A 14,982-nucleotide genomic window follows, 5' to 3' on the forward strand; every position below is an offset into this window, starting at 1 on the left:
CTTTGATTAATGTTTTTTTTTGTACTGAACTTTTTTTTTATTTGATTATTTTTGTCGTCAGTTATAGATGATGTTCTTGATGAAACAATTCCACCGGTGTCAGAGGAAGACTTTTGTAAGCAGTTGGAGGATGTATTTACACCATACATTGGGATGGAGTTTGGGGATATTGAGGAAGCTATAACATTTTATAAGGTGTACGCACTTGGGGTTGGGTTCGATGTGAGAAAATACACGACTAAAAAGTGGCGTGACGGTACTATAAAATCAAAACTATTGGTTTGTAATAGGGAGGGGTTTATAAAATCAAGTAACGAAAGTCCGGGTAAGGAAGAAGATGGAAGTAAGCAGGAGAGAAGAAATAAGCTTAAGAGAATTGGTTGTAAAGCTCGGATGAGGTTATTTTTGAAGAATGGTGTGCTTTTAGTGGACCGGTTTCATGAAGAACATAATCACGAGCTTGTTGCTGTCAAAGATAGGGAGTTTCAAAAATTATCCAAAAACATTTCCAAGTATCACATGGGACTAATTGTCTCAAATTCAAGGGTTAGTAGCTTAAAGTTTTAAAATTTACGTTTAAAGTTTCACAATGTACTTTTAAAGTTTCAATAGCGAGTGTGTGTTATGGTGTCATAGTTTTTATGTTGTAAGTTGTTGATGTTTTAATTTTTGTATATTACAATTTCGTAGTTCACGCATAAAGTTCCATTACTGAAATATGTAGTTGAATTTCCGGAAATAGATTTAATGTTTCATAAATTGTGAATTAGACTTTCAAAATTGCCTTTAAAAGTTTCAGTGCTCAGTTTGCAGACATGAACTGTGTTGAAGTTGCAAAATTTGTCGTTAAAATTTTAAAGTTAACCTCTAAAGTTTTAGTGCTCAGCTTGGGTGTTAAAAGTCAGGAAAGATAATATTGTTATTTGTTTTTTCCATGACCTCAGTTAAAGTTTCAGAAAAGAGTGTTGAATTTTTGAATGGAACGGTTAAAGTTTCATTTACAGTTACATTTGTGAGAGTGAATTTTACTTCACAGGGTTAAAGTTTGTACAACTGATAGGTAGAAATTATTAGTAGACGTTTGAATGTTCGAGTGTGAATTTAATTTTACATTCGAGGTTGGTTTGTTAATTCATTGCAAACTGAATATTGGAGCAACAAGGACTTACGAGAATGTGTAAGGAGGTTGTTAACGGGTACCAAAATATAGGGGCTAGTTTGAACGACTTCAAAAATTTTCAAAGAGACATAAAGTGTTTTATTCATGAAAGAGACGGACAACTTTTCATTGATCACTTCAAGAACATGGCAGAGACTCGGCCAGACTTCTACTTTGACTATGATGTTGACGTAGATGGTAGCCTACGACGCGCAATTTGGGCGGATGGCATTGCTATGAGAAACTACTCTGTCTTTGGAGATGCGGTTTCATACGACCCTACTTACTCCACTAACAAGTACAAGATGGTTTTTACTCCCTTCACAGGGATTGACAACCATAAACGATCAATAACTTTCTCACAGCGCTTATAGCAAAAGAAACTACGGAATCGTTTAATTGGGTGTTCGAGAGGTTTTTGATTGCTATGCGGGGAAAGGAACCACAGTACATAATAACAGATCAAGATCTTGGAATAATTGCGTCAAGATTCAAAAAATTCAAGACAAAGACGGCAAGACCGGTTCGCATGTGGCACATTATGAATAAGGTTCCCTGTAAGTATGGTAGCAAAAGGAAAGATTACCAGGTATTTCTAAAAAAGTTAAATGCTATTGTATGGGACGAGGAACTTGAAGCAGAGGAGTTCGACAATAGATGGTCAGCAATAATGGAGGAACACGTACCCGCTGACATTGAATGGTTTACTGTTTGCTATGATATAAGGAGGCGTGGGTGATGGCGCACTTTGTAAGGACTTGAGAATGGGTGGTATTATGAGGACGACACAGCGGTCGGAAAGTGAAAACTGTTTTTTCAAGAGGTTTGAGGCGAGAAATGGTACTCTTGTTGAGTTTTGGATGCGCTTTGAAAGTGCTTTGGACCAACAAAGACACAACCAGAAGAGGCTTGATAACGAAAACCGTCATTCAAACCCAAAGTTATGCAGTAAGTTGGCAATAGAGGCTGATGGTGCGAAGATTTACACACATGATATTTTCGAGGAGTTTCAAGAGAAGTTAAAGAATGCAATTGGTGGATTTAGTTGCAAGGGTTTCTTGGAGTCGAACAACTTAGAGGTTACTACCTTGAAGGATTCATTGGGAGACCGTAATTTTGATGTTCAGTATAACCCAGGTATGAGTAATTTAGTGCGTAGCAGATTAATTACTTGTTAAGAAGCTTTTTACATAGTTGAAGTATTAGAATTTCATGAAATTGTCTTAAAGTTTCAAAGTTTAAATTTCATAAAACTATGTTTAAAGTTTTACATCGTTGAAGTATTAGTACGTTGATTTATTACTTGTTAAGAATTGATTTAGATAGTTGAAGTATTAGAATTTCATGAAATTGTCTTAAAGTTTCAAAGTGTAAGTAATAAAGTTTCTTTTAGTCATGAAAGTTTCAATTTCATTTGCTAACTCAGGGACTTTTGAGGCGAGTTGTTCCTGTAAACGTTTTGAGAGGAAGGGAGTACTCTGCAGGCACATAATTTGGATTTATTCCGGTAATGGGGTAAATGAAATTCCGGAATCTGCGATTGCTAGGAGATGGACAAAGGATGCATTGCGGAGTGGTGACTATAGTACCGGGGAGTGTACAGATGACATGGATATTGTAGACAGTAAGCAACTTCAGATGACAAAATTGTGGTCGGAAATTCACGAAACAATTGGAGTTCTTGTTGATAAGGAAAAGGAAGACGTTGAAGGTCTTACTAATTTAATAAGGGAATTTAGAGAGAAGCTGACACCGGTAGGTGAGAAGTTGAATAAACAACAGAAATGGAGAAATTACTTGGTTGTAAAGCAAGTAAGGAGATTTCTATCCGCCACCTAAATATTCCAAAAACAAAGGGAGTGGGAAAAGGATTTTGTCTAGTAAGGCGAAGGCCATTGCAATTGCCGATGGCAGAAACGCATGTGCAATAATTGCAAGCAAATGGCACACCATGACAAGAGGAACTGTCCTAACCCTTTTCTTTGAGCATCCACCGCAATTGTCGGAATCATATGAAGAAGAGGAGGAGGAAGAGGAAGAAGTAGAAGACTTGTCGGAAGAGTAGGAATTTTTTATATATTAAAATGTATTCGTGAAGTTAATGTCCTAGTTTTTTTGGTGAAACTTTGAAGTTAATCTGTTGTATGCAAGGGAAGTAGATGTTTGTGTAGTGAGGGTCTATGTTCGATTTTTTTTTTATATTAAAATTAAAGTTTATGGTGAAATTTAAGGTAGCCAATTTTTGGATTGAAAAATCCCATGCAATGTTGAAGTTTCACGATTATTCTTTTACAATTTCCAGGTTCGGGCATGAATTTTTAAAAATATTGCATAAGTGAGTTGAAGTTTCACTTTTGGTGCATAAAGTTTCAGAATATGAACAGTTCTCATGAAATTGAAATATTATTGTCTGATTGTTTGAAATTTGTGAGGTGAAATTTCAAAATACTTCTTAAAAGTTTGAAGAGTTAATAGTTGAATTTAAAAAATATCTACATAGTTGAAGATTTAACATGAGGCAGTTGAAATTTCAAAGGTGAGGACTAAAGTTTCAGATTGTCGACAATTGAAATGGAATTTAAATATTATTGGATGACGTTTCAAAGTTTGTGAGTTAAAATTTCGAAAAGTGTTGTCAAAGTTTCAGAAGATGTCTTTGGGATTTTATTATTGTATCTTTGATTGAAGTTTCAACTTGAGTAAATGAAATTTCGAAGTTGATGTTTAAAGTTTCAGAATCTGGAGGAGTCACTTGAAATGTGAATAGCTTAGGTTAAAGTTTCAATGATTATGAGTTAAAATTTTGAAAGTGTCCTCAAAGTTTCAAAAAGTTACTTTGGATTTTTTTTCATACGTTTTGTTGAAGTTTCAACTTCAGTGAGTTGAAATTTCAATGTTGACGGTCAAAGTTTCACAATGTGGAGAATTCACTTGGAAGTGAAATATTTTAGGTTGAAATTACAAAAGTTGTGAATTAAAATTTCAAAATGTGCAGTCAAAGTTTCAGTATTTGAAATTGGAATTTAAATATTTTAAATTTAAATATTGTTGGCTGAAATTTGAAAATTTCTGATTTAAAGTGAAATATCTTTGATTGAAGTTTCAACTTGAGTAAATTGAAATTTCGAAGTTGATGTTTAAAGTTCCAGAATCTGGAGGAGTAACTTGAAATGTGAATAGCTTAGGTTAAAGTTTCAACAGTTATGAGTTAAAATTTCAGAAAGTGTCCTCAAAGTTTCAAAAAGTGTCCTCAAAGTTTCAAAAAGTGACTTTGGATTTTTTATTTCCATCCGTTTGGTTGAAGTTTCAACCTCAGTGAGTTGAAATTTCAATTTTGTGATTAAAGTTTCACAATGTGGAGAATTCACTTGGAAGTGAAATATTTTAGGTTGAAATTACAAAAGTTGTGAATTAAAATTTCAAAATGTCTTTGTCAAAGTTTCAAGTATTTAAAATTGGAATTTAAATATTATAAATTTGAAAATTTCTGATTTAAAGTTTTAAAATCCTTCGTCAAAGTTTTGAAGTTTAGTTTGGAATTTTATTATTACATGCTTAGTTGAAGTTTCAACATGACTCAGTTGACATTTCAAAGTTGAGGCTTAAAATTTCATTTGGAAAATTTAATAAAGTTACAAAATTTTTAAACTAACATTTCAAACGATGGCCAAAAAGTTTCAACTGAAAACTTGCAGACTTTTTTCATTTAATGTTGATCCTGCTAGAAAAGTATAGCTAGTACAAATTTAAGTACATTCAAAACAGTACACATGTTAAAACAGTAGTAGGCTACATGAAATATTAATAAAACATTGTTATTTTTTATTCAAGATCTTCGAAACTTTACGCCTAGCATATACGACTTGCCATAAGCTTTCCTTTTCAGCAATAAATTTCTTCACATTGTCCATGGTTTCTGCTCGAACTTTGTTCATATCGGATAATACAAGGGTCGTGACCAATTGGATACAGATAGCGCCGGCCAATCTTCTTCGGAAGGTCTTCGTGCTCGAATGGGGCACCCTCGTAACATAACATGTGCATCATTGTAAATAATCCAGACTCGACTTCGTTAGGTTTTGGACTCTGCCAACTTAATTTGATCTGGCGGTGCCTAAACTTTGCGACCTCTTCGCTCGGATACGCCTCTTGATTCGAGGTAGTCACTCATTGACCGGACTGCACATAAGTAAGGTAGTCATAAGTTAAGTTACATATTAGTTGCGTCGATATTCATCATAGATATAGTAAGAAACTTACAATGATTTGAGACACCTTGAAGACTTTGGAATTCTTAAACTGCAGGTATAGCTGATGGTCAAGGACATCGATAGTATTTGCAATGAAATTGATACATATGCAAGCAAAATGATCGTCAATATTAATTGGTACGAAGATGAGCTCTGCATTCAAGTTGAAGGTATGACCACAGTGCTTGATGTACAAGTCCCAAATATGGAACAACGTATCGTAATACGCACTAGTCTGCGTCTCCTGTGTACCGTCTTCTTGGTTTTCCAACCATCGCATAACCACGTCCTGCGAAATATTTGTTCTTATAACTGGTTACAGAATGTTTCCATTTGAATTATATAAATTTCATCCGCTAAATGTCATATGAATTTAAAAGTAGATGCGTACCGTGTGGCGTATGCCTAGGAAAGCCATTCTTGGTACTTCGTTTGCATCTGACTCTATCTGATTCAACAACTTGGACCAACATTCAATAATGATTGAGGACATTTTGCTATCAGGTAGCATTGACATAATCCCATCCCTACAAAGTTCGGCATTGACTCCGTAATCGCCAATTGTTCCTGCAACGTGAAATAAATGCGTCGTAAAAGTTGACTTTGGGATATTAATATTATCTGCTTGGTTGAAGTTTGAACTTGAGTGAATTGAAAATTCAAAGTTGATGCTTAAAGTTTCAGAATGTGGAGTCCTCACTTGAAATGTGAATAGTTTAGATTAAAATTTCAAACGTTGTGAGTTAGAATTTCAGAATCTGTATTCAAAGTTTCAAAAAGTGAATTTGGTTTTTATTTTCAACAGTTTGGTTGAAGTTTCAACTTGAAATAAAAATAATCAACCAATGCAACTTATATGGTGAGTGTGTACTCACATTATAAATATACTTCAATTGGCTATATGAACCAATACAGGTTAGACACCAAACTTACCTCGGGTCCAAATCGTGGTCGTCAAGGAAGCAGTAATCTGCTACGTGCTTCCTTAGTGTGGTCATATCCTTCAATAGCAATTGGTTGCACCTTAGAGTCTTAGATATGACAAGGGTAGTCAAATCAGCAACACCGCAATCGAGAGAGCAACCAAGACCATCACCGCTCCCCCTATGACGACTTTTAACAGCTGATAACTCAGTTGTCGGAGAATGAGCTAATGGGGTGGTTGGCTGAGGGGTAGTTGGATCAGGTACACTTAAACGGGGACGCTTGGATCCTTCAACTAGTGGTTGACTACTTCTTTTAGAGCCGATAGATTTAGAAGCTGATTTTGTGGACGTAAGTTTAGCTTCTTTGAAGGATTTAGCCGCAGAAATAACCTCTTCCCTCGACTTGTTAATATCACTAAGTACAAGCGTCGCAGCAATTTCGGCCCTGTACAAGTTCATTGCGTCCATGGTGCCTAGCCCGCAGTCAAAGGGTTTGCCATTATAAAGGAGCATGTGAATCATCATATAGGTACCACAGTCATTGGCTGAGTATCCTAGACCTTGCCATGCAAAGTTAATGTTAACAAGTTTAAACTCGGATACTGACTTGCCTTTGTCTAACCCTTTGGAAACCAAATACTTGCCCATTTCGATTGCCTGTATGTATTTGAAAATGGAAATGAATATAGATAATAAGCAAACATGTGAGCATTATATGTAGAAGGCAGATATATGAAATTCCTCAACAGCTTAAAGTTTAAAAAAAAACCAATTAAACTTTCATGAATAACAGTTAAAGTTTCTTTGAATTTGAGTTAAAATTGCAGAGCTCAGGTTTCAGGTTTTGTAGATTAGAATTTGTGTGAACTAGTTTAAAGTTTCAGAAATTATAGTTAAGATTCAAATTTTGGGGGTCAGGTTTAGTTTCTGTAGATTAGAATTTCTGGGAACAAGTTAAAGTTTCAAATATCATACTTAAAGTTTCAAATTTCACGTTTAAAGTTTCAGTTTCAAGATTGGGTGTTAAAATTATTGGTAATTGTTAAAGTTTCATATTGTTGAATATAACATTTCAAAGTTGGCGGTTAAAGTTTTTGAGTTAAGTTTTGTGAGTGAAGTTTCAAACTAGTGGTTTAAAGTTTCAGAAAATGTCAGTTAAAATTGGAAGTTTCAGAAAATGTCAGTTAAAATTTTGAAGATGACGTTTGAAGTTTCAGTAAATGTGAGTTAAAAGTGCAAAGTTCAGGTTTTAATTTTTTGTAGACTAGAATGTATGTCAACTGGTTTAAAGTTTTAGAAATTGTAGTTAAAATTTCAAATTCCACGTTTAGAGTTTCACTATTAAGATTATGTTAAAATCCATGTAGACTCTTGAAGTTTCATTTATTGGGGTATATAATTTCAAAGTTCGCAGTTAAAGTTTCTAAACTAAATGTTGATTAAAGTTAGCAAGCAATGGTTAAAGTTTCAGACAATGTGTGTTAAAATTTGGAGTTGGACGTTTAAAGTTTTAATATCGTGTTTTTGCTAAATTTTCAAAAGTTGATGAATGACTTACGTTTTTATCTTTGTTGTAGGAGTAGAATTAAAAGTACAAAGCTTGGGTGGAATGACTTACAGTTATAAATGCAATATTTGAGATAGGTAAAGTATCGAAATCTTCGCTATATGAACGGTTGTCAAGGTATTCAACCTGCTTTGAGGGGAAATTTATACATACACAACTATAGTGAGGCGAACCACACGATAACCGGAATGAAGACCTGAGGAAATTCAACATAAACCTATTAATAAAACTTACAATTAAGAATATTAAAATTATAAATCGAGATAATAATGGGTTTAAAAAGGTTACACATACCAAATCAGAATCTAGCTGAAATTGAGATACACAATCACTGACCCAAATGTCCCATGTTGTGAATATATCTTTAGTTAGGTCTAGCACTTCCCCCTTTTGTTTGGCTTCCCAAATTTGGAGTACAAGACTCTGTCATAAGATAGGGAACAAGTAAAAATTTGACACTTTGTTGTGGAAAGTAACTAACTGTGAAAAATGCGCACATACAGTGTGGCTAAGCCCAAAGAAACAGCGGGAAGTTGGGATCGGGCGATTTGTATCGTCATGATCTTGTTGAGTAACATAGACCAAAGCAATCGATAACATTGTTCGTGATCTCAAGACCGGGTTCTAACGACCGAATGTCCTCCCTCGGAATGAAGTACGATCTTGTGTAGGATACGATTGTTTCCCTACAAAAAATGTGCAACTAGGAAGTCAATACAACAAAAGAAAGGGTATACAGTTCTTATAGGTAAAACAATATCAACTAATATAAAGTTCTTATAGGTGACTTACAGTTTACTATAGTTCTCCGATTTATTGAAGATGTAATCCATTACATCCTTCCTCCGCTAAAAACGGATGTGAATAGTCTGTTGTTGCGGCGTAAAATATCGCAACACAAAAACCTGGCTCGGATCGGGTCCACCACAATCAAAAGAGCAATCGAGGTTCTCAGGGACAATGGACATGCAAGAAAGTTTGGTTTTTGAATGAAATAGGAATGGATGGTGAACACCATCAGTTTGAGGGACATATATTGCAGAAGCCTCTTTATTTGCCTCATCCAAACCTTGCACCATATCACCCGAACGCTGTTCGTGCACGTCTCTTCACGCAACCACATCCCCGAAGAAAGCAACTCAATCGGAATCTCTTCTTCTCGCACCTCCTGGAGAATGGCATTTACTTCAGCAGTAGTATAAACCGGCGCAGAACCAATTAGTTGTGTAATAGATTTAATCCGGTACTTTTTGTTGAATTCCTTGGACATCCCCAACAGCTTGTACATCCATCAAATCGGTAGCATTATCCTTGTTTTGAATGGGTGTAGAAATTTCTATGTTGTTCAAGTGTTGGTCTGATGAGTTTTCAAGGAACTCACCATCAGCTTCACCTTCCATCGTATCAACCCCTTCCTCTACACTTGCAGAATGGTGTATGTCTTTATCTCCCGAAGTAGTATAATAGTCATTGGTGATCATATGAAGGGGTGATAATTTTTCAAGTGATATGAAGACACTTCATCATTTTTGTCAGCAGAAAGTACAACAGCGAGGTCACATAAAACGCCACTAATCTGCTCCATTGATTTAGAAGCCTCATCTTGTCGATTTGGATTGGCCACAGGATCTTGCTTAAACACAGGTGCGTTGTCAAATACATCTTTCATTCGAACGGATATATCAGCTACCTCATCAACATAAAATTGAAGCTCATCAGATTGAAAGAAGGCTTGTGTGGACTGTGAAGGAACAAGCTTGGTTGGATCAATCTCTGAGTTGTTAGACGCTTAATCTTGAAATCGCATCCGAGTACCATGCATGGAAGACGATTGAGTTACGCGCATCCGTAGGTAAAGCTCATGTACGACTGCAATGCAACAATACAATCCAAATGTATTATTAGAATTGCAAAGTTAAGGTTTCAAATTATGTATACTAGAATTTATGCCAAAGTGGTTTAAAGTTTCAGATAATGTTGTTAAAATTTCAAAGTACACAGTTAAACTTTCAGATAATGTTGTTAAAATTTCAAGTACACAATTAAACTTCAGTAGGAAGTTTGGGTGTTAAAATCAATGAAAATTGTTGAAGTTTCATATTGTGGTTATAACATTTCAAAGTTGACGGCTAAAGTTTCTAATGAATGCCCAAAGTTATCTGAAACTTTAAACCACCTGGCATAAATGAATGCACATAGTTTTAATGAATGCTCATCAGATTTACTCGGTTCTAATTAAACAGAATGATAGATTGACAATGTTGACTTACATCCACGGCTCTAGCATGCAACTCCTGGTCATCCTCAACACCTGAAGGTAGTTCGATCTGAATGAACTTCTTCTCGTTATCAGGATGAGGTGTGGAAGCCAACAACAACGGACGGGTGGCATTACTTGAGATGAGATTATTATTATAGGTAGGGTCAAGGAAGCGAGGATAGACAATCGGTGAAAATGTCACCGGTGACCCAAAGACCCACCAACCAAACTCACCATCTAATCTAGAATTAATACTACTTTGATCCCAATATTTTATCAGTGGGAGCTCATGAGGTGAACTTTTGCCGCGGAAGACAAACCTCTGGAAATAGGTAATTATAAGAAAAGGAAGACAACCACGTAAGCAGGTCTTATTATTCCTGGACTCGAGACCGGCAGTGACAATGCCATCTAGCACATATGAACACCAGTCATATTGATTAATAAGACTAACATCTTCTTGGTGAGAGAAGCTTCCAATCGACACCGTTTGAGGTAGGGGCTAGGAATTCGACATCTTGAACAATACAAACAGTCTAATAAAGTCGTCCCCCGTCCTTGTCTGCCCTCATATCATCATATAGCTTACCTAAAGGGATGTATTGAGATGCAGTTGTCACATTATATCTTTTCCTCCATCGTTCCTTCAATTGCTAATTTAAAATCTCAGACGACTCCTTCTTACGACCAGTCACTACTAAATCAAGTTCCCTAGGACCTAATGGTAATAGGAAGCAGTCGTGTACATCATGCTTCGACACAACAAACTCTTTAGATTCAGAAGCCCTAAACACATGTGAGCCGTCATTAAAAGCTTCTACAAACAGGTGCACATGATCAAGAGGGTACTTGTCAAGACGTAACTCGAGCAACCCACCAAACCCGACTCTCTTTACCGCTTCTCTTTGTGCATTAGTAAGCTTAGATATCAATTTCACAAGCCTCTTACCTCGACATTTTACGATTGTGGAGGGGGTAGGTTTAACAGCGGCTTCTACGACCTCACAATCACCTTCACCATCCATATGAATAGAAATTAAAAAAAATGGGTTAAAGTTAAATTTCTTTACAAATTGGCCTGGTGTATTGAAGTTAGGTAATTGATGCTGATTGAAATCAAAAAATTCTAAAACTTTAAGCCTCAAATTTAAAATTTCAACACACTCAAGTTGAAACTTCAACTAAGCAGATGGTATATTCAATTATGAAACTTTGAAACTTTAAACCTCAATTTTGAAACTTTAATCCTTTAACTTTGAAATTTCAACTCACACACGTTCAAACTTCAACTAAGCAGATAATATTTAAATTCTAATTCAAACCCTTGAAACTTCAACTAACAAATTTAGAAACTTCAAACAATAATAAATCTATTTCAATACTTGATTAATAAATTCACAATAACAAAATCAATAGGGCATGAAAACTACGAATGCAGGTGAAGACAAAGATGGGCATGCGAGTTGAACTAAATGATGAAGAAGACAATAGAACTATGAAGGAGTTATGAAGATGAAACCTTTCAAGTTTTTGGCATGCAAAAATCGACTTTTGAAGATGAAGATGAAGACAAAAACAGAAAAAAAAACAACTACGATAACAACAACAACAACAACAACAACAACAACAACAACAACAACAACAACAACAACAACAACAACAAAACAAAGACGATAAAATAATAATACAAGGATGAGGATTAATATAGAGTTAATGCAATTAAAAATAGAAGAAATTGAAGAATGATTAAGTATACCTGAAATAGGATGATAATGAATTTGCAGAAGCCGAGTTGATTGGGAGTTCGCAGGATTAAACAGACGGATTTTTTTCAAATTAATCAGACGGTTTTTTGAAATGCAGAGGATGAAGAAGTTGAAACGTTGAAGAAAGTAAGAAAAAAAGAAACAAAGAAAGAAGAAGAGTAAAAATTAATCAACGGTTTTGGTAAAATTAAAATTTAGTAAAGTGTGAGGTAATGTTTATGGGGAAGGGGGTTATTTTGTTTTTCATCATTACTGTTGTGCATAGAAAATTGAGTTGGGTAATTATTTTGTTTTTCATCTCAGCCATTGATTTATTATGATCCAAGGGTGGGAAATAGGACTTAGGGACTCATCTAAGGTAAGTGAACTTAGATGAACCTATATATAGAGGTAGGATCCGGTGAGAACGATCACTCGGTGAGAACGGTCCTTAAACATGGGATTGAAACAATCAAGGTTCTGTATTTAAAAAAAAAAATGTGGGCAGTTTAGTTATTCATTCACTGACCCCATCCCTTCGTCATTCCCAAATTTGATCAACCCACTACATTATCACCAACCATTGAAATCCGATGTCAACGTCACCGCAACACCACCGCCGATCATAAACACCAACTCCGACGGCGACGATTACTAATGACAAGAGCTCCGACTACACCGAAATCATCTTCATCTTCTATCTCCTTGTTCCTTCCTCACCGGAGATTCCCCGTTCATTGCCACCGTCGCAACTCTCGAACACCGTCGCCGGTGGTAACTCAGGCACCGCCTCTACCTGAACTCCTCTTCGTTGGTTTTTTAATGTATCTACACTCATATTTAATGTATCTAACTACTATTTTAATGTATCTTAACATTTACACCCAAAATTAGTTATAAGGTACATTAAAATTGATTGAGATACATTAATAAAAAAATTAGAAACACTAACTTTAGTTGAATAAGACCTCAATTAGATTCGATGGAATATTTCAAATGTTTAAAAGAAACGATGGCAACGAACTGGGAATGCAGCACCACGTTGTGATTTTGACCTCAATTAACAAAAATATTATCAATCTAGCTGTTAATCACCTGTTCAAACCCAATTGGAGGCATTTTGACTTTTTTAGCCTTAGTCTCAACACCTCGCATCTTCTCTTTTTCAATTGAGCATGGCTTTTTGATTCAACTGTGTATTAATCAATAGATATACAAAATATGCCAAGATACTTCGAGAAATGTGACTTCGAACCATTACCATTACCATTGAAATCATCTCGGTTTTTCTCCTTCCAACCAGCACTAGATAACTCTTTATCGTCACCTCTGTTTTCCCTTTCCAACCATTACCATTGTCGAAGCTAAAAAAAAAAATTGTGTATCTGGTTTATTTATTGATGTATCTCAAACCAATTTTAATGTACCTAGTAACTAATTTTGTGTATCTATGTTAGATACATTAATATAGTGGCTAGATACATTAAAATATTGGCTAGATACGCAACAACTAAGATCGGGAAGTAGTAGCTCTTATGGGAAGGGGGAGTCGCTTACTCGCTTGTGACAGTTGTCGGTGGCGTGCCATCATTGTTGGAATTCGCCGACGGCAGCAGCCAGTAGGAGTGAGGGTATGGAGACGATAAACAGAAAAGTTGGGTACGATAAATAGCTTGGTTGATCACCGGAGTTGCGCCGACATCGGTAACTGTTACAACATAGTAGTCGCCCACCAGCAGGAGCACTGATCGTGAAGTGGTAGTGGCGGTTGATTTAGGTGGTAATTGTCGGCTTAATATGCGAAAAAGGAAAGAATGAGGCAGGTCGATTAAATTGGTGTCCGACATCGGAGTGAAATGTTGATGATAATGTAGTGGGCCCAATTCTAGGAATGACGAAGGGATGGGCTAAAATGCTGAATGAACTCTATAACTTGGCCACGTATTTTGTTTTTAATACAGGCCCTTAGATTATTTTAATCCTATGATTAAAGGTCGTTCTTACCGTTCTCACCGAGTGTTCGTTCTCACCGGATCCTAGATCTATATATATATATATATATATATATATATATATATATATATATATATATATATATATATATATATATATATATATATATATATATATATAGGGTCGGGATCCGGTGAGAACCACTAGTATAATGAGAACCATGAGAACCACTATTGAAATCTAAAAATAACACGGACGGCTGTACTTTTGAAAAAATCAAACGACCTTCCAATTTTCCAATCCTTAGTCGTTTTCTATTTCTCCTTTATTTCTCTCTCTTCTACTAAATCACTAATTTCTTTTCCTGCAATTTATCGCTTTTAACTTTGATTTACAGTATAGTTTTCTCCCTTTTAAATCACTAATTTGTTTTATTTTGTTAATTTTTCAAAAACATTGCTAGATCCGATTCATATTGTTGCCGAATCGGCAAGGAAAGATGCGGCTTGCTAAGTATTACGTTCCTCTTGAAGATTCCGAGAAGCATAAAGTCGAATTCGAGGTTTTTCTTCTTGTTTTTTTTTTATTTAATGTTGATTAGTTTTTAATTATACGCTCATACACCATTAATTTTGCTGATTTTGAGTTTATTTTGTTTAGGTTCATCGATTGGTTGTTAACAGAGATCCAAAGTTCACCAATTTCGTTGAGGTTCGCTATTTTTTTCTAATTTAATTTTGATTTTGCCAGTATAAATTTGTAAATATTGTTTCTTTCCCTGAATTCATTGATTTATGGAGTGTATATGTTTGCATCATTTGTAGATTTTTTGATTTGTTGATTAACTTTCAAAATTGATGAATTATGCTTGTGAAATTAGGGTTTCGTGAATTAGATTGAGGAAATTGAGAAATCAGGGTTGCAAAAATTCAGAAATTACCTAAATTTGTTGAAAACAAGAAATTGGGGAGTTAATTTCGTGAAATTGATAGTCTTTATAATCGTCATATCATTATTTAGGTGCGTGTAATTTCTGTTTATGTGCAATAAAATTAGGATTTTACATATTTCATACACGTACAAGTCTTTTTCATGCACATACATCGCTTTTCCATGCACATA

At 35.3% G+C, this 14,982-nt stretch overlaps 2 protein-coding genes across 2 annotated transcripts; both read left to right on the plus strand.

The window, feature by feature from the left end:
• The first annotated feature begins 1,173 nt into the window (after window positions 1-1,173).
• On the plus strand, window positions 1,174-1,533 carry LOC141631160 (protein FAR1-RELATED SEQUENCE 5-like). The gene has a single exon (XM_074443867.1). It carries the CDS (start codon window positions 1,174-1,176, stop codon window positions 1,531-1,533), a length of 360 nt encoding a protein of 119 aa, XP_074299968.1.
• A 390-nt stretch (window positions 1,534-1,923) lies between these two features.
• LOC141631161 (protein FAR-RED IMPAIRED RESPONSE 1-like) lies at window positions 1,924-3,224 on the plus strand. The gene is made up of 3 exons (XM_074443868.1): window positions 1,924-2,296; window positions 2,586-2,918; window positions 3,016-3,224. The coding sequence occupies exons 1-3, from the start codon at window positions 1,924-1,926 to the stop codon at window positions 3,222-3,224; spliced, it is 915 nt and encodes a 304-aa protein (XP_074299969.1).
• Window positions 3,225-14,982: the final 11,758 nt, after the last annotated feature.

Source organism: Silene latifolia, chromosome Y (assembly GCF_048544455.1).
Source record: "Silene latifolia isolate original U9 population chromosome Y, ASM4854445v1, whole genome shotgun sequence".
NCBI classification, from domain to species: domain Eukaryota; kingdom Viridiplantae; phylum Streptophyta; class Magnoliopsida; order Caryophyllales; family Caryophyllaceae; genus Silene; species Silene latifolia.